We start from the raw sequence: 27,024 nt of genomic DNA on the forward strand, positions 1-27,024 counted from the left end.
CAGGTCTATGATTCCACTGTATTATCATATTACCTCTCAGAATTATAATATATTATGTTCACACTTTCCTGATAATCTTAAAGAAACAAACTTCTTTATGAATCCTCGGTTTTCCAATGTATCCTCTCTACAGCTTCCTACTTACTTACATTTTATCTCCATATTGCCTTATTCTTTAACATTACTATTTCACCTTTCCTATGCACCCAATCGAGCTATGTAAACTATTGCCTATTCTATTCTCCATGCATATAGTCTTTATCTCTCAAAATTAACCTTACTCCTATCTTTAGTGCAATAAGCCTTGGCTTTCAAGAAGAGACTCTGTCCCTGTGATCACATTAACCATCTCCAAATGTTACATACACACGATAGCAGGTAGTTTTCTCCCCATTAAGGTATAACTGGGTCTTTGCAGCTTTTAATGATTTTAACAATTAGTGATTTTACTACAAGGCTTTAGAAATAGATTATCTGCTTCAAAAGACTCCATCAAGAATGGTAAAGGACAACCCATTCAGCCGAGGAAAATATTTGTAGGTTGTATAATCTGCTAAGGGACTTGAAGTCTACAATACAATAACCTTTACAGTGCAATGATAGATAAATAACCCAATTAAAAACTGAACAACGGATCTGAATGTACATTTCTCCAAAGAAGATATACAAATGTCCAAGAAACATATGAAAAGATGCTGAATATCCTTAGTCATCAGGGAAATTCAAATCAGAACCAAATTGAGATAACCTCTTCACACCTCCAAGGATGGCTATGATAAAAAAGACAGGTAATACCTAGTGTTGATGAGCATGCTGAGAAGCTAGAACCCTTATGTACTGCCTGCGGAAATGAAAAATGCTGTAGCCTCTGTGGAAAACAGTTTGGCAGTTCTTCAAAGGGTTAAACATAAAATTATCCTGACCTAGTAATTCCATTCTTAGCTATACACCCAAAATAATTGAAAACTTATGTTCACACAAAAACTTATATAAGGTGTACATAGCAGCATTATTTGTAATAGCCAAAAAGTAAAAACAGCCCAAAGGTTGTTTGTCAGGTGATAAAAGAATAAATAAAATGTGGTATATCCATACAACAGAGTATTACCTGGCCATGAGTAGATAAAAGTAATGAAAGATACATGTTGCAACATGAATGATCCTCAAAAACAGTATGCTAAATGTAATAAACTAGACATAAAAAGCCACATGCTGTATGATTTACATGCAGTGTCCCATAGAGACAGAAAGTAGATTCGCAGTTGCCAGAGTTGAGGTAGGATGGATAGAGAGTAACTGCTAATAGATACAAGGTTTCTTTTAGGAGTGATAGAAATGTTCAAAATTGATTGTGGTGATTGTTGCACAACTCATGAATATATTGAAAACATTGAATTGTGAATTGTATGTGAATTATATCTCAGTAAAGCAGTTCTCCCAAACAAAAAAATTCTGCCATTAAAACTATATCTCCTTGAATTTGGATACACCATTATTAGACTTTATTGATGACCCAATCACTGACCATAATTAAATTCAGAATTCTGCTAAGTTCAGCTCCACCTCAAACCAAGATTGGTAGGTATTACTAAGTAAATCCAGGAAAACAATATCAAAGGAGATTAAATGGGGGTTTATGCTTTTTGTGAATGGAAAATACGTAAAAACAGTATAATAAAATCGCAGCATGACTACTTGAGCTTCTTTAACTACCATAGGCCTGTGGTGGAACTTAAAAATAAAATCAGATAATAGTATATGCAAGTAAAATATAAAAAATATTTTTAAAATATAAAATTTATATATATAAGTATATATATTTAATATATCATATATTTATATATTAATATTTAATATATATTACAAAAAGAACCATTTCCCTAACTCACCCTCTGGTTTTTAGAAGAGTTTGTATAGAGGATTAAATCAGCAGCTCTCCTATGGATCTGTTAACCATGTATATTAATAATGATATTTAAATTCTGTGAATCTAAAATATCCAAATAATGTTTATTCACTCTCGGTAATGAATTTTACTCAGCAAAAATTAGGCCTTTCTTTAAAAGTCTCTTAGGTTTACATTTAATTACTTAAAAATTTTCTCCAGTGTGATTTGGTTTTCAGCTCTTCTAACTAAAATGATACTAGTGATTAAAGTTAAAGTGAGGGGTGCCTGGGTGGCTCCATTGCTTAAGTGTCTGCCTTCGGCTTGGGTCATGTTCCCAGGTCCTGGGATTGAGCCCCGCATAGGGTTCCCTGCTCAGCCGGGAGCCTGCTTCTTCCTCTCCCTCTGCCCTCATTGTCCCCTATTGCCACTCACTCCACTCTCATGCTCTCTCTCTCTCTCAAATAAATAAATAAAATCTTCAAAAAAAAGTTGTAGTATTTAGTTCCTGGCAACAAAATATGAAAGATTATCATATGAATGTATCATATTATTGTAAGTACGAAAAACAAATTGTATTTTAATTTAATTTAATTTAAAAGATTTTATTTATTTATTTGACAGAGAGAGGGAGAGCACAAACGGGGAGTAGGAGAGGGAGAAGTAGGCTCCCTGCTGAATAGGGAACCTGATGGGGGGCCAGATCCCCCTGGGATCATGACCTGAGCCAAAGGCAGACACTTAAACTGACTGAGCCACCTAAGTGCCTCCCAAATTGTGTTTTTAGACATTAAGAGAAAGGTGAATGAGAGAGAGGCTCTAATCATTAGTAACCTGAAGGGAGTGAAAGGCTTGTTTCATGGCTGTTGTTGCTCTCACTGAAATTTACTCATTGTTCTCTGTCAATCTCCACATGCAGGTTTGACTGCGCAGATCGACAGTTCCATTCCATCCCTGCCACCTGGCAGGCTCTCATGGACAATGCATATGATGTGAAGGAGCTTATTCCCGAATTCTTCTATTTCCCGGAGTTTTTGGAAAATCAAAATCGTAAGAAATGAGAGATTAAGAATTTTGACTCAATGGGTCCCAGTGAAGGATCCTGAAAAATACCTTTCAGGAAATTTTTGTGATATTCTGTAGATTACTTAAGGTTCACTCGGTCTGTTATTCACAGATAGGGTTTGACTGATGCCCAGATGTAGTCTTACTTTTCCAGGGAAGTGCTGTGGTGAACCGTGATAAATGAGTCATATTTGAATTGGTGAGAGAATTTATCAGAGTATTGGGTTTTCTAGAACCCAATGCAAAAATGCAAAAATGGCCATATGCTATTTCAGCCATATAGCTAGCCACTTAGGCTAAAAGTGTTTGAGTTAGGGGTGGGAAAGAAAAAAAAGTACATGAGTTAGATAAGATGAGGATTTAAACCAGGGGTTTGCAGACTGTAGGTCATGGGTCAGATTCACAGGGTAGACTCATTCGTTTATAAATAAAATTTTGTTGGAACACAGCCAAACCAGTTCATCTACATGTAGATTGTGGCTGCTTTCATAGAATAATAGCTTATTTGAGTAGTTGCAACAGATACCATTGGGCTCACACAGCAAAAAATATTTATTCTTTGACACTTTATGGAAAAAGTAGGCTGATTCTTGGTTTAGAGCAGAAGAGAGGAGGCAAATTGAAATTAATGACAAGGTATAAGTTACCACAATATTTGAAAAATCATATGTTTTTGAAGTAGAGCATTATGGAGCCAAAGACAGTCTTTAAAAATATCCAAATACTTCCTCTATGAAGGAATTTTAGATTTCCTTTTAAGCACAGTAAGAAAATGAGAAGATTGTTACTACTGGGGTTCTTAAGAAAAATTACAGTGTCAAAGGACCATTACCAATTTCCTTTTCTTCCCCTAGTATGAAGTGTTAATGTTTGACCCTTTGCTTCTGTAGTAGAGTTGTTTGCCACATTAGGGAGAACATATCCAGGGCTTTGTGTCCTCTGATCATGCACTCTGGGACATGCTGTTGGAGGCATCTGATTTCTCAGAGTAAGATATTTAAAATTCGTCCCTTTCAGAAAATCAAATGAATCTATTGACGGACTCTGATTCTAGACTCTTAGCCATAGGACTAGAACTGCCAAAACAGGGTATCCAGGCTAGGAGGATGAGCAGATTAAATTTGGGGTTTTTTTGTTGTTGTTGTTTTGTTGTTGTTTTTTTAAATTTTTTATTTTTTCAGCGTAACAGTATTCATTATTTTTGCACCACACCCAGTGCTCCATGCAATCCGTGCCCTCTCCAATACCCACCACCTGGATCCCCCAACCTCCCACCCCCCACCCCTTCAAAACCCTCAGATTGTTTTTCAGAGTCCATAGTCTCTCATGGTTCACCTCCCCTTCCAATTTCCCTCAACTCCCTTCTCCTATCTCCCCTTGTCCTCCATGCTCTTTGTTATGCTCCACAAATAAGTGAAACCATATGATAATTGACTTTCTCTGCTTGACTTATTTCACTCAGCATAATCTCTTCCAGTCCTGTCCATGTTGCTACAAAAGTTGGGTATTCATCCTTTCTGATGGAGGCATAATACTCCATAGTGTATATGGCCCACATCTTCCCTATCCATTCGTCCGTTGAAGGGCATCTTGGTTCTTTCCACAGTTTGGCGGCTGTGGCCATTGCTGCTTTGAACATTGGGGTACAGATGGCCCTTCTTTTCACTACATCTGTATCTTTGGGGTAAATACCCAGTAGTGCAATGGCAGGGTCATAAGGAAGCTCTATTTTTAATTTCTTGAGGAATCTCCACACTGTTCTCCAAAGTGGCTGCACCAACTTGCATTCCCACCAACAGTGTAAGAGGGTTCCCCTTTCTCCACATCCTCTCCAACACATGTTGTTTCCTGTCTTGCTAATTTTGGCCATTCTAACTGGTGTAAGGTGGTATCTCAATGTGGTTTTAATTTGAATCTCCCTGATGGCTAGTGATGATGAACATTTTTTCATGTGTCTGATAGCCATTTGTATGTCTTCATTGGAGAAGTGTCTGTTCATATCTTCTGCCCATTTTTTGATATGATTGTCTGTTTTGTGTGTGTTGAGTTTCAGGAGTTCTTTATAGATCCTGGATATCAACCTTTTGTCTGTACTGTCATTTGCAAATATCTTCTCCCATTCCGTGGGTTGTCTCTTTGTTTTGTTGACTATTTCCTTTGCTGTGCAAAAGCTTTTGATCTTGATGAAGTCCCAAAAGTTCATCTTCGCTTTTGTTTCCTTTGCCTTTGGAGACATATCTTGAAAGAAGTTGCTGTGGCTGATATCGAAGAGGTTACTGCCTATGTTCTCCTCTAGGATTCTGATGGATTCCTGTCTCACGTTGAGATCTTTTATCCATTTTGAGTTTATCTTTGTGTACGGTGTAAGAGAATGGTCGAGTTTCATTCTTCGATGTATAGCTGTCCAGTTTCCCCAGCACCATTTATTGAAGAGACTGTCTTTTTTCCACTGTGTGTTTTTTCCTGTTTTGTCGAAGATTATTTGACCATAGAGTTGAGGGTCCATATCTGGGCTCTCTACTCTGTTCCACTGGTCTATGTGTCTGTTTTTATGCCAGTACCATGCTGTCTTGGTGATCACGGCTTTGTAGTAAAGCTTGAAATCAGGTAACGTGATGCCCCCAGTTTTATTTTTGTTTTTCAACATTTCCTTAGTGATTCGGGGTCTCTTCTGATTCCATACAAATTTGGACACAGAAGTTAAGCTTGACAATTTCTGATGTTCACTAGAGCAAGTTGCTGTCTTGAATTACTGTTTTGCTGGCTTCCTTTTCTAATTGTATATTGCTTCTTTGTTTGAAATGAGTTAGGTGGGAGAAAGCAAAGTACATTTGTTAGAATGTCAATAAATTTTAATATTAATTAGTAAAACAAATATTAGTAAAACTAACTCAAAATTGTGCAAGAAAATTTTAGTATTTTCCACAGTGAAAACCCTAAGGTATGGTAGTATCCAGGTAGCTTAACAACATCATCAAAGCCAAGTTCTTCCTGTATTTTCATTCTGCTGTTCCAAGTGTTTGGGCTTTGTCCTTGGCTAGTCCCTCTCATGGTTACAAATGACTGACGCATTTCTAGGCTTCATAGGCAGATACAATAGTGTCTTAGAAGTGGATTGTTAATTCTTGGTGTCACTTCTTAAGACTGAGAAATCCTTTCTTGTAACCTCTCCTTATTGTGCTTATACCAGTCAGCCTGCTACAGGCATAAAATAAAGCACAAGGATGGATACTTGAATAAAATCAAGGTTCTGTTACCAAATAAAGAGGGATGGCTAGCAGGTTGGCAACAATGTCTGTTACACAGTAGTTGGGTTAACAAAGCCACAGGCCCTGTGCATCCTGTCATTTTATGACATTCAAACCTCTTTCCAGCTTTGGGACACACTGATATTTTAGGGTGGATTCCTTTATGAAGATCTTTTATGTGAATGCTTTTCTCTTTCCATGCTATATAAACAAGAAAACCTCATCTTTGGGATAGTTTTGTCAAAGTACTGTATTTTAACTATATGAGAAAATCTTTATGTCAGTATTACTTAGAAGAGGGTTATACAAATACATATTTTTTCATTATGACAAATACAACACTTCCTTTGAGTGTATTTAAAGTATGAGTTACACCAAAAGCGCTAAGGAGCTGTATTTTGTAAATTAACAGGGACTATTATATTAATTATTTTTAATGTCAGAATACTGAATATTGCATTTTTGTTTAGATTAAGGTTTTGGTCATATCTATAGTATACCCTGCTTCTCAACCAAAAATCAGTTGTTAATCTGATTTACTTTATAATAACTAATTTAGAAGTATTTTATTTTCATTTACCTGTTCAATCAACTGGTAAAATGCATTTCAATATGAAAAGAATTATTTTCACCTGTTCAGTAAATTTAGATCAAGAAGGGAACTTGGTTCTCACCTATTAGAGAAGAGTCTCAGTTTTGCTAAGAATTGTGCCCTTATATCTGTTTTACTTGATTTATTTAAATCTAAAATGATTTGATGCATTTATCTTTTACTTGTCTTAGAATTTAACTTGGGTTGTCTGCAAGTTTCCAAAGAAGTAGTAAATGACGTCATTCTCCCCAATTGGGCTAAGTCAGCTGAAGATTTCATCTATAAACATAGGAAAGCTCTGGTAAGATTTTTGTGTTTAGTTATTAGGTTACCAAGATAGAGATGCATGTGTTCTCTAGAGAATAGATTAATGTATATCTAGCTGTTATTTTTTTAGATTAATTTGTCATCTGTTGTATACTGTTGTGGAGAGTATAATGTAATTTATTTTGAGGCTATGAATCTTCTGATACAGTAAGAATATGGTATAGTCCTGTGGATATATAGCAAAATATATATATGTGTGTATGTGTGTGTGTGTGTGTGTATTCTATAAGATAACCGCCTGTTGTATTTTAAGCTATTCCATCCACCAAGCTGGGGTCATTTGGTGTTTTGCAGTTCCCACATTTGTTTTAGATCTAACAAGGATGAGGGACTCCTAGGTGGCTCAGTCAGTTAAGAGTCCAACTTGGTTTCAGCTCAAGTCATGATCTTAGGGTGTTGGGAGCAAGCCCCTTGTTAAGCTGCATGCTCAGTGTAGAGATTGCTTGAGATTCTCTCTCTCCCTCCTCTTTTCTCCTCCCCCAGCTTGTGCTTGTGTTCTCTTTCTCTCTTTCTCTCTCTCTCTCTCAAATAAATAAATAAAATCTTAAAGAAAAAAAAACAAGGATGAGTACATTCTTGTTTTCTCTGAAGAATTTCAGTAAGTTTTTAATATGACTGCTAAATCCTAAATTCCACTTCTAAAAAATGTTAGTTTTTAGCTGAATTTCTAGTTTGGGATTTAAAGAGTTGTGAGAGTTAAGCACTGATATTATGTCATTTTGTAAATGATGCTTTTTTTTTTCCCCCCACAATAGTCCACTTAGTTCTCTGTCTAAACTGAAATGTCTCAGAGCCTGAAGCTAATTAGGCTTGGAAACATTCCATGTCATTAGTATATAGTGTGTCAGATTTGTAAAAATCAGAATTAGATCAAAATATTTGTAAGCAATAACACTATGCATGAATAAGGAATTGGAAAAAAAATTAAGCAACTCAGAAAAAATCTGTTACTTATTGGCTAGCCAGGACCTTCTCAGATGCATTCCTCTGTATCTATGATATGAAGTTGGGGTCTAGGATTTTAGGAAGACATGCTCCGTGTATTAATATGTTGGAAGCCTCTGTTTCAGTTATGTATTGCTGTGCAATAAACTCCAAAATTTAGTGGCTTAAAATACAGTCATTTTATTATCTCTCACAGTTCTGTGAGTTGACTGGTCTCAACTAAAAAGTTATCATCCTAGTTTAGTCTCAACTAAAAGGTTCTCATGCCCTTGCAGTCATAGCAACTGAGATGGAGTCATATGCATTGAGAGACACTGGGATGCTGGGCTTTTCTTCCTTCCCATGTAATCTCAGGATATCTCCTATTCGTGTGGTCGCTCTAGGTAGGTAGCCAGACGTGCACCTGTCTATGGCTCAGGAAGGAGTACAAAATTGGAAGCTTCCATGCTTTCTTAAGGCTTAAGGCTGTGAATGGTCACCGCAGTTCTGTCACCTTGTCAGAGTCAGACATTAATAGGATCAGTGCAGATTCAAGAGGAGGAAGGTAAACTCCATCTCTCAGTGGTGGGAGGGGAAAAGAATTTGCAACCATCTTTAATCCTCCACACACAGTCTGCTCTTTGATTACAAATTATTTGCATTCCTTCTACATGCAAAATGTATGTACTTCCTCTCAAGATCCTCCCAAAATCTCATGTCAGCGACCTTTAAGTCAGGAATCTGCAAACTTTTTCTGTAGAGGACCAGATAGTAAATATTTTCGCTGGCTGTAAGGCCTGTGTCGAAATTCTGCCACTGTAATGCAAAAGAAAATGGATGTAGCTTTTTTGTACTACTCTACAAATCTGGAGCTAGTAAAATTTGGGCCACAAGCCGTAAGTAATTTACTGATCCCTGCATTAAGGCATGAGGTCTGAAGTCCGGAATCTTGTCAGTAATCTAAATCAAATGCATGTGGGCATAAAACTACTCAGGTTTGTCTGCTCTTGCATCTGAAGACTGTAGAGTAGAGAGACAGGCTCTCTGTCCCCATGTAACAACAGTGGTGTGACAAAGACAGAAGAACCATCATAGACATTCTCATTTAAAAGAGAAATTAGAAGGGGTGCCTGGCTAGCTCAGTCCCTAGAGCATGTGACTCTTGATCTATCGGCTTAAGAGTTTGAGCTCCACATTGGGCGTAGAATTTAATTTAAAAAGGTGGGAGAGAAAAACAAGAGGTACCTAGCAGTAACTGGATTACAACAATTCAGAATTCCAGCAGGGACACGTTTTCAGTTCCTTTATTAGGGCCCAGTCCTTTTCCCTCAGAGTGGTTCCCCATGGCTATTTTGTTTTACCCTTTGGCTCTTAGCTTCCTGCTTTGAGTCATTCTTTTACATTAAAAAAAAAAGTACATTTTTTCTTTTACATTTAAAAAAAAAAAATGTTTCCATGAGTATGTTTGTCAGCCTCTTACTTAACCACAGTAAACTGGAAGCCGAAGGTCTCATCTTTTTTGAATAGTTTCTGCCTATTGCAGTCTGAAGTAATAACAGTATATTTTAAAATTTTATGGGTTTCAGGGCGCTTGGGTGGCTCAGTCAAAGCATCTGCCTTCATCTCAGGTCATGATCCCAAGGCCCTGGGATCAAGCCCCGCATAAGGCTCTGTGCTCAGTAGAGAGCCTGCTTCTTCCTCTCCCTTTGCCTGACACCACTTGGCCTTCTGTGCTCTCTGTCTCTTTGTCAGGTAAATGAATAAAATCTTGAAAAAAATAAAATAGAGACACCTGGGTGGCTCAGTCAGTTAAGCTGCTGCCTTCAGCTTGGGCATGATCCTGGGGTCCTGGGATTGAATCCCACATCGGGCTCCCTGCTCGTTGGGGAGCCTGCTTCTCCCTCCCCCTCTGCCTGCCTCTGTCCCTGCTTGTGCTGTCTCTCTGTCAAGTAAATAAATAAAACCTTAAAAAGACTTTAAAAATTTAAAAAATAAAATTTTATGAATTTCTTAGGCATCATCTTTATTGGATAATAACCATTTCACATTACTTTAGAAAACAGTGGGTCCAGTGGGAGGCTGCTGTGGGAAAATTAAGATTCTTAAGATGTTCTGTTTTCTATTCTCATCGAAGTATAGGCAATAGGATCCAACAGTACATTAAAAGGATTATTCACCACGACCAAGTGGGATTTATTCAAGGTTGGTTGAACATCAGCAGATCAATCAGTGTGATACAATACATTAATAAAAGAACAAGAGCCATATGATAAATTCTCAGTAGATGCTGAAAAAGCATTTGACGAAGTACAGCATCCTTTTTTGATCAAAACTCTAAAGGGAATAGATAGTAGGTATAGAGGATACATACTTCAATATCATAAAAGCCATCTGTGAAAAACCCACAGTGAATATCATTCTCAATGGGGAAAAACTGAGAGCTTTTCCCCGAAGGTCTGCAACACAGCAGGGATGTCCACTATCACCACTGCTATTCAACATAGTACTAGAAGTCCTAGCCCCAGCAATCAGACAACAAAAAATAAAAGGCATCCGAATCTGCAAAGAAGAAATCAAACTCTCACTCTTTGCAGATAATATGATACTTTATGTGGGAAACCCAAAGAATCCACCCCCAAACTGCTAGAACTCATACAGGAATTCAGTAAAGTGTCAGGACATAAAATCAGTGCACAGAAATCAGTTGCATTTCTATACACCAACAGCAAGACAGAAGAAAGAGAAATTAAGGAATCAATCAAATTTATTTGTTTATTTATTTTAAGATTATTTATTTATTTGACAGAGGGAGAGAGGTCACAGGTAAGCAGAAAGGCAGGCAGAGAGAGGGGGAAGCAGGCTCCCTGCCAAGCAGAGAGCCCGATATGGGGCTCCATCCCAGGACCCTGACATCATGACCTGAGCTGAAGGCAGAGGCTTAACCCACTGAGCCACCCAGGTGCCCCTCGATCAAATTTATAATTGCACCCAAAACCGTAAGATACCTGGGAATAAACCTAACCAAAGAGGCAAAAAATCTATACTCAGAAAACTATAAAGTACTCATGAAAGAAATTGTGAGGAAGACACAGAGAAATGGAAAAACATTCCATGCTCATGGATTGGAAGAACAAATATTGTTAAAATGTCTATGCCACCTAGAGCAATCTACACATTTAATGCAATCCTTATCAAAATACCATCAACTTTTTTCAAAGAAATGGAACAAATAATCCTAAAATTTGTATGGAACCAGAAAAGACCCCTAATAAGTGAGAGGAATGTTGAAAAAGAAAGCCAAAGTTGGTGCCATCACAATTCCAGACTTCAAGCTCTATTACAAAGAGCTTGAATCATTAAGGCAGTATGGTACTGGCACAAAAACAGACACATAGATCAATGGAACAGAATTGAGAGCCCAGAAATGGACCCTCAACTCTGTGGTCAACTATCTTCGACAAAGCAGGAAAGAATGTCCAGTGGAAAAAAGACAGTCTCTTCAACAAATGGTGTTGGGAAAATTGGACAGTCACATGCAGAAAAATGAAACTTGGCCATTTCCTTACACCGTCCAAAAAAAAGACTCAAAATGGATAAAAGACCCCAGTGTGAGACAGGAATCCATCAAAATTCTTGAGGAGAACACAGCAACTTATTCCTAGAAACATAGCCGAAGGTGAGGGTAACAAGGGCAAAAATGAGCTATTGGTACTTCATCAAGATAAAAAGCTTTGCACAGCAAAGGAAACAGTCAACAAAACCAAAAGACAACTGACAGAATGGGAGAAGATATTTGCAAATGACATATCAGATAAAGGGCTAGTATCCAAAATCTATAAAGAACTTATCAAACTCAGCACCCAAAGAACAAATAATCCAATCAAGAAATGGGCAGAAGACATGAACGGACAGTTCTGCAAAGAAGATATCCAGATGGTCAACAGACAGATGAAAAAGTGCTCTACATCACCCAGCATCAGGGAAATACAAATCAAAAGCACAGTGAGATACCACCTCACACCAGTAGAACGGCTAAAATTAACCAGTCAGGAAATGACAGATGTTGGTGAGGATACGGAGAAAGGGGAACTCTCCTTTGTTGTTGGTGGGAATGCAAGCTGGTGCAGTCATACTGGAAAACAGTATGGAGGTTCCACAAAAAGTTGAAAATAGAGCTACCCAACGACCAAGCAATCCTACTACTGGGTATTTACCCTAAAGATACAAACGCAGTGATCCAAAGGGGAACGTGCACTCCAGTGTTTATAGCAGCAGTGTCCACAATAGCCAAACTATGGAAAGAGCCTAGATGAATGGATAAAATGTGGTGTGTATATATATAGATAGATAGATCTATATCTATATATATATAGTGGAATACTATGCAGCCATCAAGAAAAAAATGAGATCTTGCCATTTGTAATGATGTGGATGGAATTAGAGGGTATTATGCTAAGGGAAATAAGTCAGTCAGAGAAAGACAAATATCACATGATCTCTCTGATATGAGGAATTTGAGAGGCAAGGCAGGGGTGGGGGGAGGGAGGGAAAAATGAAACAAGGTGGGACTGGTGAGGGAGAAAAACCAAACCATAATAGACTCTTAATCTTGGGAAACAAACTGAGGGTTGCTGGAGGGGGTAGGGGGAGGAATAGGCTGGCTGGGTAATGGACATTGGGGAGGGTATGTGCTATGGTGAGTGCTGTGAACTGTGTAAGTCTGACGATTTAACACACCTGTACCCCTGAAACAAATAATACATGTTAATTTTTTTAAAACTTAAAAAAAATGTTCTATTTTCTAGTTGAGTCGGTCTGTGCAGCACAGCCTTAAATCTTTGAAGTCTCAGCACATTGCTTCACAGCTACAGTCTTGAACTAAACTTTCACCTTAGGCCGTATTTTACTAGTGACTCTCTTGATTTGATCACTGACCTTGGCCATTTCTCAATTAAAGACTCTGCTCTCTAGTATCCAGGGAGTGAAATAATTTTAATTAGAACCCAGCAAGACCTGCTCCTTTATATATATTTTAAATTGTGCTTAAAACCTGAATTTTTTTTTTTTTTTTTTTTAGGATTTTATCTACTTATTTGAGAGAGAGAGACAGAGATAGCATGAGCAGGGAGGAGAGGGAGAAACAGGCTCCCTGCTGAGGAGGGAGCCCAATGCAGAACTCCATCCCACCACCCTGGGATCGTGACCTGAGCTGAAGAAAGACAATGAACCCACTGAGCCACCCAGGCACCGCATGAATAGTTATTTTTTTAAATTCATCTTACTCCTTCCACACTTTGTGACAGGCAGCTAAAAAAAACAATTAGCATGAAAGTCTCCATCCCCAGATAACACCCAGGTGCTCATAACAACAAATGGACTCCTTAATCCCCATCATCTATTTAACCCATCCCCTCACCCACTGTATGGAAGTGTTAAAAAACTATGTTGTACACCAGAATCTAATATTACCAAAAAATCTATACCCAGGGGCGCCTGGGTGGCTCAGTGGGTTAAAGCCTCTGCTTTCAGCTCAGGTCATGGTCTCAGGGTCCTGGGATTGAGCCCCGCATCGGGCTCTCTGCTCAGCAGGGAGCCTGCTTCCTCCTCTCTCTCTCTCTGCCTGCCTCTTTGCCTACTTGTGATCTCTGTCTGTCAAATAAATAAATAAAATCTTTAAAAAAAATTAAAAAAATCTATCCCCAGATTCATGAGTTGATTAGGTACTCTTCCTATCGTTGATGGAAATAAACTTGAGCCCCCTTTTCTCCTGTCTCAATAACAATTTCCATACTGTCTTTCAAAGCGTAACTAACAGGCTTCAGGAGGTCCTTCAAGCCTCTGCCTGCCACACAATCCACCTTCTTAGTGGGGTGGTGTCAGATTGGCTAGGTTGGAGGGAGTGACTTTCAGCCACCTTTAATCAACACCAACTGGTTTGTTTCTTTGAATTGAATTTCTAGAAAGCTATTTCAATGGAAATTTCACAGCAAATATATATTCATAGCCATCATTAAGTTTTTTGTTGTTGATATTTAGGCTATTGAGTTATTTTCTTACCCATTATTTAAGAAGTATATATGTATTATTAAATATTAATAAATATGTCTACATTAACTAGATAGAATATATGTAAATATGTAATAGATACTAATTAAATGTTTTTTTGTGTTTTTTTTAATGATTTTATTTATTTATTTGACAGAGAGAGATCACAAGCAGGCAGAGAGTCAGGCAGAGAGAGAGGGGGAAGCAGGCTCCCTGCTGAGCAGAGAGCCCGATGCGGGGCTCGATCCCAGGACCCTGAGATCATGACCCGAGCCGAAGGCAGAGGCTTAACCCACTGAGCCACCCAGGCGCCCCTAATTAAATGTTTTAACATGATTTTGGAATAGTTTTATTTGATAAGAATTGTGTGTGGAAATTTTTAATCTTCTCTTACTTTTTTAAAGGACCAGTGATTACATTGTAGTTGGAAGGTATCTCTATATTATGTGTTCTTTTTCTAGGAGTCTGAATATGTTTCTGCTCATCTTCATGAATGGATAGATCTGATTTTTGGCTACAAACAGAGGGGGCCAGCTGCAGTGGAAGCACTGAATGTTTTCTATTACTGTAGTTACGAAGGTATAAGTCTATTATACTTTTTATCTTACATTCCATTGATGGAAAGTATCATTTAATAGGTGTTTATATGTGATATTTTGGTCATGAGAAAGACTACATTTAAAAATTGTTTTAATGATCTTTTCTATTTGAAATATTAAGAGACTGATGTGTGGTTTTTTAAAATAGTAGTTAAGAGTATGTATGCAAATCTTCACTTTGCACAGTTGAGGAAACTGTCAACAAAACAAAAAAGCAGCCTACTCGGTGGGAGAAGGTATTTGCAAGTGATATATCCAATAAGGGGTTAATATACAAAATATATGAAGAATTTGTATAACTCAACACCAAAGAAAAGAATCTGATTTTAAAAATGGTCAGAGAACCTGAAGAGACATGTTTCCAAAGAAGACATCCAGATGCCAACAGATATATGAAACAATGCTCAACATCACTCATCATCAGCGAAATGCAAATCAAAACCACAGTTTAAAAAAAAAAGAAACAGTGAGAAATTATCTCATGCCTGTCAGAATGGCTACAATAATAAACATAAGAAATAACAAGTGTTAGCAAGGATATGGAGAAAAAAGAACCTTTGTGCATTTGTGCAGCCACTGTGAAAAACAGTATGGAGGTTTTTCAAAAAATTAAAAATAGAAGTATGCTATGATCAGTAATTCCACTACTGGATATTTGCCCAAAGAATTTGAAAACACTAATTTGAAAAGCTCTGTACCCTTATGTTTATGGCACCATTATTTACAGTAGCCAAGATATGGAAGCAACCAGTGTCCGTTGATAGATGAATAGATAAGATATGAGATATATATATATATATATATATATATACACACACACACACACACACAAACATATACAATGGAACATTACTCTGCCATAAAAAAGAATGTGATCTTGTCATTTGTAACAATATAGATGGATCTAGAGGGTGTAATGCTAAGAGATGTAAGTCAGAGAAAGACAAATACCATATGATGTCACTCATATGTGGAATTTAAGAAAAAAAAGAAATGAGTAAAGGGGGGAAAAAAAAATACAAACCCAGAAAGAGAGTCTTAACTATAGAGAACAAACTGATGGTTACCAGAGGGGAGGAAGATGGAAGGAGGAGTTAAATAGGTGATGGGGTTAAGGAGTGCCCTTGTCCTGATGAGCTACAGGTGATGTATGGAATTGATGAATTACTGTGTTGTACACCTAAAACTAATATTACACTTTATGTTAACTGGAACTTAAGTAAAACTTAAAAAAAAAAAACTGTTAGAATTTTAAAATGATGTAAATAAGTTCTAAAAAACACAAAACGAACAAAGTAAAAGACAAAAAGACAGACTCTTGAAATACAGAGAACAAACTAAATGGTTTCCAGAGGGGGTATAGGTGCAGGGAAGAGTGAAAGGGGATTAAAAAAATAAGTATATATGCAAATCTTATAAATGTCAGTTATTGGTGGCATAAAATTTTAGATTACTTGCCGTAAGTGTCCTATTCAGTCAGGTCCTAAAATAAAAACTCAGTGTTGATTGTTAGCAGATTTTGAAAGAAGATCTTTAGTATTATAAATAACAAACTCTTAAAATGTTTAAAAAAAAAAAAAAGGTGACCTCATTCTAATGTTTAGCTTGGAATCAAGAACATTTTCTGAAGGGTTTAAAAGCCTTAAGAAGTAGTTTTCTCTAATCCTTCAGTAGTAAAGATTGTGAATAGTGTGAATTTATGTGAACTTGAACAGAGTCCACATGCCTTTTGGTAAATAGACAAGCATGTATTTGTGTTGCCATGTTCATCTGGTAATAGTTTTGTAGAGAGCTAGTATGCATGGTAGTTATGAGCATAGACTTTGAAATCCGACTTCCCTAGTTTGGCCACTTACTAACCATAACAAGTACAGTTGGATATTATCACCTATGCCAGTATTTGTTAGATAAGCAGTAACTTACAGTAGTATTTTGTGTGATTATTATACCTGGTTCAGCTTGATTATCATGAAGAAAATAAGTAGATGTACTGTGAGATAGTTTGTACGTTTTTTAGTTTTTTTTTTTAAAGATTTTATTTATTTATTTGTCAGAGAGAGAGAGGGAGAGCACAAGCAGGCAGAGCGGCAGGCAGAGGCAGAGGCAGAGAGAGAAGCAGGCTCCCCACTGAGCAAGGAGCCCGATGCGGGACTCGATCCCAGGACCCTGAGATCATGACCTGAGCCGAAGGCAGCGGCTTAACCAACTGAGCCACCCAGGCGCCCAGTTTGTACGTTTTTAAGAAAAATTTTTTTATGCACTACCAGTTAACTTTTGCTTAAAATATTTTTGTTCTAAATCATGGATGGAATTTATTTTTATACATATTTAATGTTTGGAGTCACTGTTTTTTAAAAAATTGCCTCTTGGGGTGCCGGGATGGCTCAGTGGATTAAGTGTCCAACTTTTCATTTCAGCTCAGGTCATGATCTCAGGCTTGTGGGATTAAGGCCTGAGTTGGGCTCCACACTTAGCGTGTAGTCTGCTTGTCCCTCTCCCTCTCTCTGGTCCTCTCCCCCCTCCACCCCAACCCTACTCGAGCTCTCATGTGCTCTCTTGCTCTATAAAATAAATAAATAAAATCGTATAAAAAAATTAAAAATTGCCTTTTTCGCAGTATTCTTTCAAATTGAACAGAATGATATTTTGTTGAAAATACATTATTCAGTCTCATATATTAATAAACATGTGTGGCTTCCTGATTTGTTTTCACTCTGTAGTGAGTTGACTACTTCTCCTTGTTTTAGGAGCTGTGGATCTGGATGCCTTAACAGATGAGAAGGAAAGAAAAGCCTTAGAAGGGATGATTAATAATTTTGGGCAAACACCTTGTCAACTGTTAAAGGTATCATTAAAGTTATTGATTATTAAAAAAATGTTATTGATTACATAGGAAGTCTAAAACTTAATTGCTAAGGAGTACTACCAGCATTTTCGAATATTTTAATTATTTAAAACTGTATCTCTCAGAATTATCTAGAATTTAAGAAAAATTATACTGTCACTTAAAAAGTAAATAGATTGTGGCGCCTGGGTGGCTCAGTGGTTTAAAGCCTCTGCCTTTGGCTCCGGTCATGATCCCAGGGTGCTGGGATTGAGCCCCACGTCGGGTTCTCTGCTCGGCGGAGACCCTGCTTCCTCCTCTCTCTCTCTCTCTCTCTCTGCCTGCCTCTCTGCCTACTTATGATCTCTATCTGTCAAATAAATAATAAATAAAAAATATTTTTAAAAAAGTAAATAGATTGAAATGATGGTTCCTATTTTGAAATAACAAAATATTGTAGTCAAAATCCACATATATAGTCAATAACTTAAATCACAGCAGAGTTTTATTTTTACTCAGAAAGCCAATCACTTAATTTTGTTTAAACAACTAAAATGTTACTGCAACAGGATTTGGATTCATGACCATCTAACCTAGAAGTGTTTCTACCATGCCATGTCTCCTCTGAATTAAGAGCTGTAAACTCCTTTATTGAATTCAGACCACTTTCCATGTTCTGTGGGCTGTTATTTATATCCTAATAATGACATTTCCTGCCTTAGTTGCCTCACTTTATTATAAGTATGTTACAGGCGGCAACTGTTCCTAATCATTTTATATGTTTCTTGCATATAGTATTTGTGTAGTAAATATTTATAAATCGAATCTCCACAAGTGTTACAGCAAGAATGTATCTAAATTGTGGCCTATAAATATGTTGAACTTTTGTTAATTCAGTTATCAGACTAAGGTTTGTAATTGCTACTGTTCCTTAGCAGAGTTTGTTTAAAGCCTCCAACATTTGCTTTTTTCACAGAATAGTCCTATTTAAAATCAATGCTTTATACCTATCTGCTGTTAGAATGCAAAAGTAACAGAAGAAAACAGAACACTTCACTGAGCTTTAAAGTAGATTCTATAATATTTTTGTACCAGCTTTAAACTTTTCTTTTTTCATAAGAGTAGTGCTGATAAGTTTTTATCACCATAAAAAATTACCAAAAAAGTCAGCCTTTGATTTTTTTCTTAATTCTTTACTTAAATTCAATTTAGTTAACATATAGTATATTATTAGTTTTAGGGGTAGAATTTAGTGACTCGTCAGTTGCATGTAATACCCAGTGCTCATTACATCAGGTGACCTCCTTAATGCCCATCACCCAGTTACCTCATCCCCCCACTCACCTCCCCTCCATCAATCCTCAGTTTGTTACCAGTAGTTAAGAGTTTCTTACAGTTTGCTTCCCTGTTTTTATCATGTTTTATTTTTCCTTCCCTTCCCCTATGTTCATCTGCCTTGTTTCTTAAATTCCATGTATGAGTGAGATCATATGATAATTATCTTTCTCTGATTGACATATTTTGCTTAGCATAATACCCTCTAGTTCCATCCATGTCATTGCAAATGGCAAGATTTCTTTTTTGATGGCTGAATAGTATTCTGTTCTCTATATATACACCACATCTTCTTTATCCATTCATCAGTTGATGGACATCTGGCTTCTTTCCATAGTCTGGCTATTGTGGACATTGCTGCTATAAACACTGGGGTACAGATACCCCTTCAGATCACTACATTTGTATCTTTGAGGTAAATACCTAGTAGTGCAATTGCTGAGTTATAGGGTAGCTCCATTTTCAACTTTTTGAGGAGCCTCCATATTGTTTTCCAGAGTGACTGCACCAGTTTGCATTCCCACCAACACCTTTTTTCGCATCCTCACCAACACCTCTTGTTTCCTGACTTAAGTAATTAATTTTAGCCATTCTGACTGATGTGAGGTGGTATCTCATTGTGGTTTTGATTTGTATTTCCCTTATGCCAGATGATGTGTCTGTTGGTCATTTATATGTCTTCTTTGGAGAAATAACTGTTCATGTCTCCTGCCCATTTCTTGATTAGATTAGTTGTTCTTTGTGTGTTGAGTTTGGTAAGTTCTTTATAGATTTTTGTACTAACCCTTTATCTGATAAGACATTTGCAAATATCTTCTCCCATTCTGTTGGTTGTCTTTTGGTTTTGTTTCCTTTGCTGTGCAAAGCTTTTTATCTTGATGAAGTCCCAATTTTCATTTTTGCCTTTGTTCCCTACCCTTTGGAGACCTCTATCTAGTAAGATGTTGCTGTGGCCGAGGTCACAGAGGTTGCTGCCTGTTTTCTTCTCTAGGATTCTCATGGATTCCTATCTTACATTTAGTTCTTTCTTCCATTTTGAATTTATTTCTGTGTGTGGTGTAAGAAAGTGGTCCAGTTTTATTCTTCTGCATGTGGCTGTACAATTTTCCAACACCATTTGTTGAACAGACTGTCTTTTTTCCATTGGATATTCTTTCCTACTTTGTCAAAGATTAGTTGACCATAGAGTTGAGGGTTCTCTCTTCTGTTCCACTGATCTATGTGTCTGTTTTTGTGCCAGTACCATACTGTTTTGATGATTATAGCTTTGTAATAGAGTTTGAAGTCCAGAATTTTGATGTCACCAGCTTTGGTTTTCTTTTTCAACATTCCTTTGGCTATTTGGGGTCTTTTCTGGTTCCATACAAATTTTAGAATCGTTTGTTCTACCTCTGTGAAAAAAGTGGATGGTATTTTGATAGATATATTGAGTGTATAGGTTGCTCTAGGTGGCATAGACATTTTAACAGTATTTGTTCTTCCAATCCATGGGCATGGAACATTTTTCCATTTTATTTTTGTCTTTTCTAAATTGCTTTCATAAGTGTTCTATAATTTTCAGAGTACAAATCTTTTAACTCTTTGGTTAGGTTTATTCCTTGGTATCTTACAGTTTTTGGTGCAATTGTGAACAGGATTGATTTCCTTGATTTTTCTTTCTACTGCTTCACTGTTAGTCTGTAGAAATACCACAGACTTCTGTGTGTTGATTTTTATATCCTGGGATTTTCTGAATTCCTGTATCAGTTCTAGCAACTTTTTGGTGGAGTCTTTCAGGTTTTCCACATAGAGTATCATGTCATCTGCAAATAGTGAGTTTGACTTCTTCTTTACTGATTTGGATGCCTTTAATTTCTTTTTATTTTCTGATTGCCGAGGATAGGACTTCCAGTACTATGTCAAACAACAGTGATGAAAGTGGACATTCCTTTTGTGTTCCTGGCCATAAGAGAAAAGCTCTCAGTTTTTCCCATTGTGAATGATATTCACTGTGGGTCTTTCATATATGGTCTTTATGATGTTGAGATATGTTCCCTCTATCCCTACATTGTGGAGGGTTTTTAATCAAGAAAAGATTGTATATTTTGTCAAATGTTTTTTCTGCATCTATTGAGAGGATCGTGTGGTTCTTACCCTTTCTTTTATTAATGCAGTGTATCATGTTGATTGATTTGCAGATGTCGAACCACCTGTGCAGCCCAGGAATAAATTCCACTTGGTCATGGTGAATTATTCTTTTAATGTACTACTGGATCCTGTTAGCTAGTCTCTTGTTGAGAATTTTTGCAACCATGTTCATCAGGATATTGGCCTTTGGTTCTCCTTTTTGGTGGGGTCTTTGGTTTTGGGATCAAGGTAATGCTGGCCTCAGAGAATGAGTTTGGAAATTTTTCTTTCATTTCTATTTTTTGGAAGTTTCAGAAGAAGAATTATTAATTCTTCAAATGTTTGGTAGAATTCCCCTGAGCAAACCATCTGGCCCTGGACTTTTGTTTGTTGGGAGATTTTTGATTACTGATTCAATTTCTTTGCAGGTTATAGGTCTGTTAGGTTTTCTGTTTACTCCTGTTTCAGTTTTGATAGTTCATATATTTCTAGGAATTTTTCCATGTCTCAGATTGCCCAATTTGTTGGCATATAATTGATCGTAATATTCTCTTATAATTGTTTGGTTTCTTTGGTGTTAGTTGTCATCTCTCCTCTTTCATTCATGATTTTATTTATTTGGGTCCTGTCTCTTTTCTTTTTGATAAGTCTGGCCAGGGATTTATCAATCTTCTTCTTTCAAAGAGCCAGCTCCTAGTTTCATTGATCTGTTCTACTGTTCTTTTGGTTTCTATTTCATTGATTTCTGTTCTGATCTTTATTTATTCTCTTCTCCTGGTAGATTTAGGCTTTATTTGCTGTTCCTTCTCTAGCTTCTTTTTGGGGTAAGGTTAGGCTGTGTATTTGAGCCTTTTCTTGCTTCTTGAGGAAGGCCTATATTGGTATATATTGAGGTATACCTATATTGGTATATACTTCATTATGGACCACCTTTGCTGTATCCCAAAGGTTGTGAACTGTCATGTTTTCATTTTCATTTGCTTCCCTGTATTTTTTTAAATTCTTTAATTTCTTGTGGACCCATTCATTCTTTAGTATGATGTTCTTTAACCTCCATGTATTTGTGGCCCTTTCAAATTTTTTTCTTGTGGTTGACTTCAAGCTTAATAGCATTGTGGTCTGAAAATAGCATGGTATGATCTCAGTCTTTTTTGTACTGGTCAAGTCCTGATTTGTGACTCAGTATGTGATCTATTCTGGAGAATGTTCCATGTGCACTCTAAAAAAAGTGTGTATTCTGCTGCTTTAGGATGAAATGCTCTGAATATATCTGTGAAGTCCATCTGGTCCAGTGTGTCATTTAAAGCCCTTGTTTCCTTGTTAATCTTCAGCTTAGATGATCTCTTCATTGGTGTGAGTGGGGTGTTAAAGTCCCCTACTGTTATTGTATTGTTATCAATGACTTTCCTTAAGATTGTTATTAATTGATTTGTATATTTGGCTGCTTCCAAGTTAGGGGCATAAGTATTTACAAATGTTAGATCTTCTGGTTGAATCGACGCCTTTATTATGATATAGTGTCCTTTTCCATCTCTTATTACAGTCTTTAATTTGAAACATAGTTTGTCTGATATAAGGATGATGGTCACTCCAGCTTTCTTTTGATGTCCCTTAGCATAATAAATGGTGGAGATAACCCTCACTTTCAATCTGGAGGTGTCTTTGGGTCTGAAATTAGTCTCTTTTAAGCAGCATATCAATAGGTCTTATTTTTCTATCCATTCTTATACCCTATGTCTTTTGATTAGAGCATTTAGTCCATTTACATTCAGAGTAATTATTGAAAGATATGAATTCAGTATCACTGTATTACTTTAAAATCACTACTCCTGTAGATTGTCTATGTTCTTTTCTGGTCATTGTTACTTTTCTTATCTTTTTTGCTCATATGCCCCCTTTCATCAGGGTTGCTTTACTGTTCACAAATTCCTTTAGTTTTTATTTGTCTTGGAAGCTGTTTATCTCTCCCTCTATTCTGAATTACAGCCTTACTGGATAAAGTATTCTTGGGTGCATATTTTTCCCATTTAGCTCATTGAATACATCATGCCAGTCCTTTCTGACCTACCAGGTCTCTATGGACAGGTCAGCTGCCAGCCTTACATGTCTACTGTTGTAGGTTAAGGACCTCTTGTCCCAAGCTGCTTTCAGGATTTTCTCTTTATCTTTGTAATTTGTAAGTTTCACTATTAACATGTCATGGTGTTGACCTATTTTTGTTGCTTTTGTAGGGAGTTCTCTATGCCTCTTGGACTTGAGTGTATGTTTCCTTCCCCATGTTCGGAAAGTTCTCTGCCATGATTTGTTCAAATAAACCTTCTGTCCCCTTTCTTCTGGGACTCCTATAATATGGATATTATTTCACTTTTTGGAATTGCTGAGCTCCCTAAGTCTGCCTTCATGCTCTAATAGTTTTATTCCCCTCTCCTTTTCATCTTCATTACTTTCTATAATTCTATCTTCTGTATCACTGATTCACTCTTCTGCTTTGTTCATGCTTGTTTTTATGGCCTCCACTTGGGTCTGTATCTCAGTTATAGGGTTTTTAATTTTAACCTGACTAGATTTTAGTTTTTATCTCTACAATAAAGGATTCTCTAGGGTCTTCTCTACTTTTTTCATGCCCAGCTAGTATCTTTATAATCATCATTTTAAATTCTAGTTCAGACATTTTACTTATATCTGTATTAATTAAATTCCTGACTGTGAATACTAACCCCCCTTCTTTCTTTTGGGGTGAATTTCTCTGTCTTGTCATTATGTCCAGAAAAGAAAAGAAAAAGAAAAACAACAATATCAACAGAAAAAAACTAAATCCTGGATGTGTTTTAGTCTGCTTGTTAAAAGAAACTAGATCCCAGGCATGTGGGTGGTTCAGATGGTTAAGCATCTGTCTTCAGCTCAGGTGATGATCCCAGGGCCCTGGGATCAAGTCCCACATCAGGCTCTTGCTCACTGGGGAGTCTGCTTCTCCTTCTGCCCTTCCCCCTTACTCATGATCTCTCTTGTACTCTCTCTCTCAAATAAATATTAAAAAGAAAATAAACTAGATCCCAAAATAAGAAAATTATACACACACAAAATGAAAAGAAACAAAAAATAAAACATCTATGTAGTGTTTATGAAAGTAAACATTTAAAAAGGAATTGGAAAAAAATAAGAAAATAACAAAAAATAATAATGAAAGACTAAAGAATAACAATACAAAGAATACTAGCTACTGTTTTCCCCTAGAGCTGAAGTTTTTCAGCCCTTTATGATCAGTAGACTTGGTACAGGGGAGTTGTTTGTGCTGGTCTTCTGGGAGAGGGGCCCCATTGTGCTCATTCTCAGGTGGAATTGCTGTAGTGGAAATGTGCCTGCATTGCACAGGGAGGCAGGGGCTGGTGTAAGTGGCTGCAGACTCCACTAGGTGGCTCTCTTTTGCTCCCTGAGGACTTTAGCACTGACAGGCAGGATGAATATGGCAGGACTCTGTTTTTTAGCCCCCCAAGCTGAAAATTTGTGCCCCCCACTCTTCAGTGAGCCCTCACAGAAAAGCACTCATTCACTCTTGTCTCCCGCATTTTTGTCAGAACTCTGTGTTCACCTTCCCCATGTCCAAGCTTTTTTATCCCTATCACCTGACTGAATTTCAAAATTCCAAAGTTTAAGGACTCCCACGGTTTGGACCCGCCCTATTCCTCCCAGAGATGGTCTTGCCACCCTTCTGCCATTTGGGAAACCTGTCTCAGGAAAGCAGTCACTTGATCACACAGGGGATCAGTTTATGGCAACACAGAGCAGAAAGCTGGCACTTAGACTCACTGTTGTCAGCTGGCTTCTCTGCTCCTGTACTTGGGAACTGTGCCACCCTTAGGTGCCACCCGTTCTTCTTGTGACCCCAGGGATCCTCAGATCATGCTGTCACACCTGGGATTCTGCCCCACTTCACCATCTGAGCACCTATAAGCCAGGCATGTCCCTCACTGTAGGAGCAATCTTCCAGAAGTTCTGATTTTGCACTCAGCTGCTTATGATGCTTTGTGGTTGCCTCCTTAAGCAGGCCTCCTCCCCACTGCTGTATCCTCAGCTCTCTCACACTGGATGCAAGTCTCTGTACCTCCTACCTTCCAAACAGTGGTTGCTTTTCTACTTTTAGACTTACAGCATTTCTTTTCTCAGATCTCCAGTTGATTTCTTGGGTGTTCAGAATGATTTGTTAACTATCTAGTTGTATTTGAGGGATGAGACAAACTTAGATCCCTCTACTCCTCCACCATCTTAACTTCCAGTCAGCCTTTGATTTAAAATAAAGTGAATAAAAATAAAATAAAATAAAATAAAATAAAGTGAATAGTACTCATATGGATTGAGAGCTAAATATTGAAGTACTTATAGCTGTCATATTATTTTCTGTCATCTAATATTTTGTGATATAGAAAAATCCCCTTTAGATGGAATTCTGTTATATATTTTAATTATACTTTTTGCTTATTAATTTGATTTGCCATTTACTTCTTATTTATTTGTTTGTTTATTTATTTTTTAAGATTTTATTTATTTGTTAGACAGAGAGAGAGATCACAAGTAGGCAGAGAGTCAGGCAGAGAGAGGGGGAGAAGCAGGCTCCCCGCTGAGCAGAGAGCCCAATGTGGGGCTCGATCCCAGGACCCTGAGATCATGACCTGAGCCGAAGGCAGCAGCTTAATCCACTGAGCCACCCAGGCGCCCCTACTTCTTACTTAATAAAGGTAACACTGTTCTGTGTTGCTGACATTAAAGTTAAGGAAGAATATTTTATTTGAAAATGAATGCAGCAATATTTATAATTTGATTTTGATAGTATTGACATTTTGATTTTTATTTCAGGAAATAAGGATTTACCCATATAAATTTTGACTTTTGAATGATTCATTTAATTTTACCAAATATTTATTAAGCATCTATCACACTCAATACACTATTCTGGGTATCAAAAATCCAAAAATGAGTAAGATTTGTTTTCTGATTTTACAATACCTTTGCCTAAGGGTACCTGACTAGCTCAGTCAGTGGAGTATGCACCTCTTGATCTCAGGATTGTGAGTTCAAGCCCCATATTGGGTGTAGAGATTACTTAAAAATTACTTAAAAATTATTTTAAAAATCTTTAAAAAGATACCCATTGCCTAGTTGGAAAAGATAGACCATAAACAACTACATAATCCAACACAGAAATAATTACTAAATAAAATACTAAACAAAACAGTGTGCTAGTAAAAATAATAAAAGAGAATTGTTAATTCTGGCTTAGAAATTCAAGACAGACATCAGTAAGAAAAACTTTAAAGTAGAATTAGGGTTTCTCTAGAAATGAGCAGCATAAAAACTCTGCTGAAGGAGTATTCTGAACAGTGGCCTAGAATTTGTCAACAGTTCATGGTATGTAATCCATTGTAGCTAGAGTCCAGTATGGCTGCAGGAATACAGTGAGAGATGTCTTAATATAGTTATGGAGTTATTTTTTCTTAAAATTATTTTGAAGGAACCACATCCTCCTAGATTGTCAGCAGAAGAAGCAGTGCAGAAGCAGACCAAAACAGACACTTCAACCCTAAATGTATTTCAACATCTCTCCGAACTCAAGTCATTTTTTATAGAGGTAATATCCAACTTGGTAATATCAAAGCATTTTCTCTGTGAATTCTATACACCAATCAATGTTCCTTTTATTCTCTAAAGGAGGGGGGGTCATAATATTTAATCCAAAATAGTAAGTAAGTAATATTGCAATAATATGTTTTTGGTTTTTAAAACAATCTTGCTGGAGGTTTTTGTTTGCTGCTGAGTGGTAGTGAGACCTATTTTTCTTGGCTTGCTGTCTTCTACTTCACACTTTCCAGACAAGGAAGAATAAATAATTTGATTTAAATTGCTTTTCATGACAGCTGAAATGATACGTAGAGAGAGTGTAAAATAACTCCTAATTATAGTGTCTGCTCATTTATAAAATATGTCCCAATAAGTCAGATTGTTAATTGCTAATATCAGAAGGAATAATCAAGTAAAACAGGATAGTTATTGCTATAATTGAAAGAGTACTTTAAATTCTA

The 27,024-nt window shown here is 37.0% G+C and overlaps 1 protein-coding gene across 1 annotated transcript in view; it reads left to right on the forward strand.

Moving 5' to 3' along the window:
* The window catches only part of LOC111155465 (neurobeachin like 1), a 183,471-nt gene that overhangs the window by 139,494 nt on the left and 16,953 nt on the right, over window positions 1-27,024 (forward strand). The window contains exons 42-46 of the mRNA XM_022515656.1: window positions 2,805-2,935; window positions 6,982-7,091; window positions 14,548-14,665; window positions 17,433-17,530; window positions 26,457-26,573. Coding sequence (XP_022371364.1) covers window positions 2,805-2,935; window positions 6,982-7,091; window positions 14,548-14,665; window positions 17,433-17,530; window positions 26,457-26,573 — 574 coding nt within the window. The remainder of the gene's footprint in view (window positions 1-2,804; window positions 2,936-6,981; window positions 7,092-14,547; window positions 14,666-17,432; window positions 17,531-26,456; window positions 26,574-27,024) is intronic.

Source organism: Enhydra lutris, unplaced genomic scaffold (genome assembly GCF_002288905.1).
Source record: "Enhydra lutris kenyoni isolate GAN:26980312 unplaced genomic scaffold, ASM228890v2 scaffoldscaffold1, whole genome shotgun sequence".
Taxonomy (NCBI): Eukaryota; Metazoa; Chordata; class Mammalia; order Carnivora; family Mustelidae; genus Enhydra; species Enhydra lutris.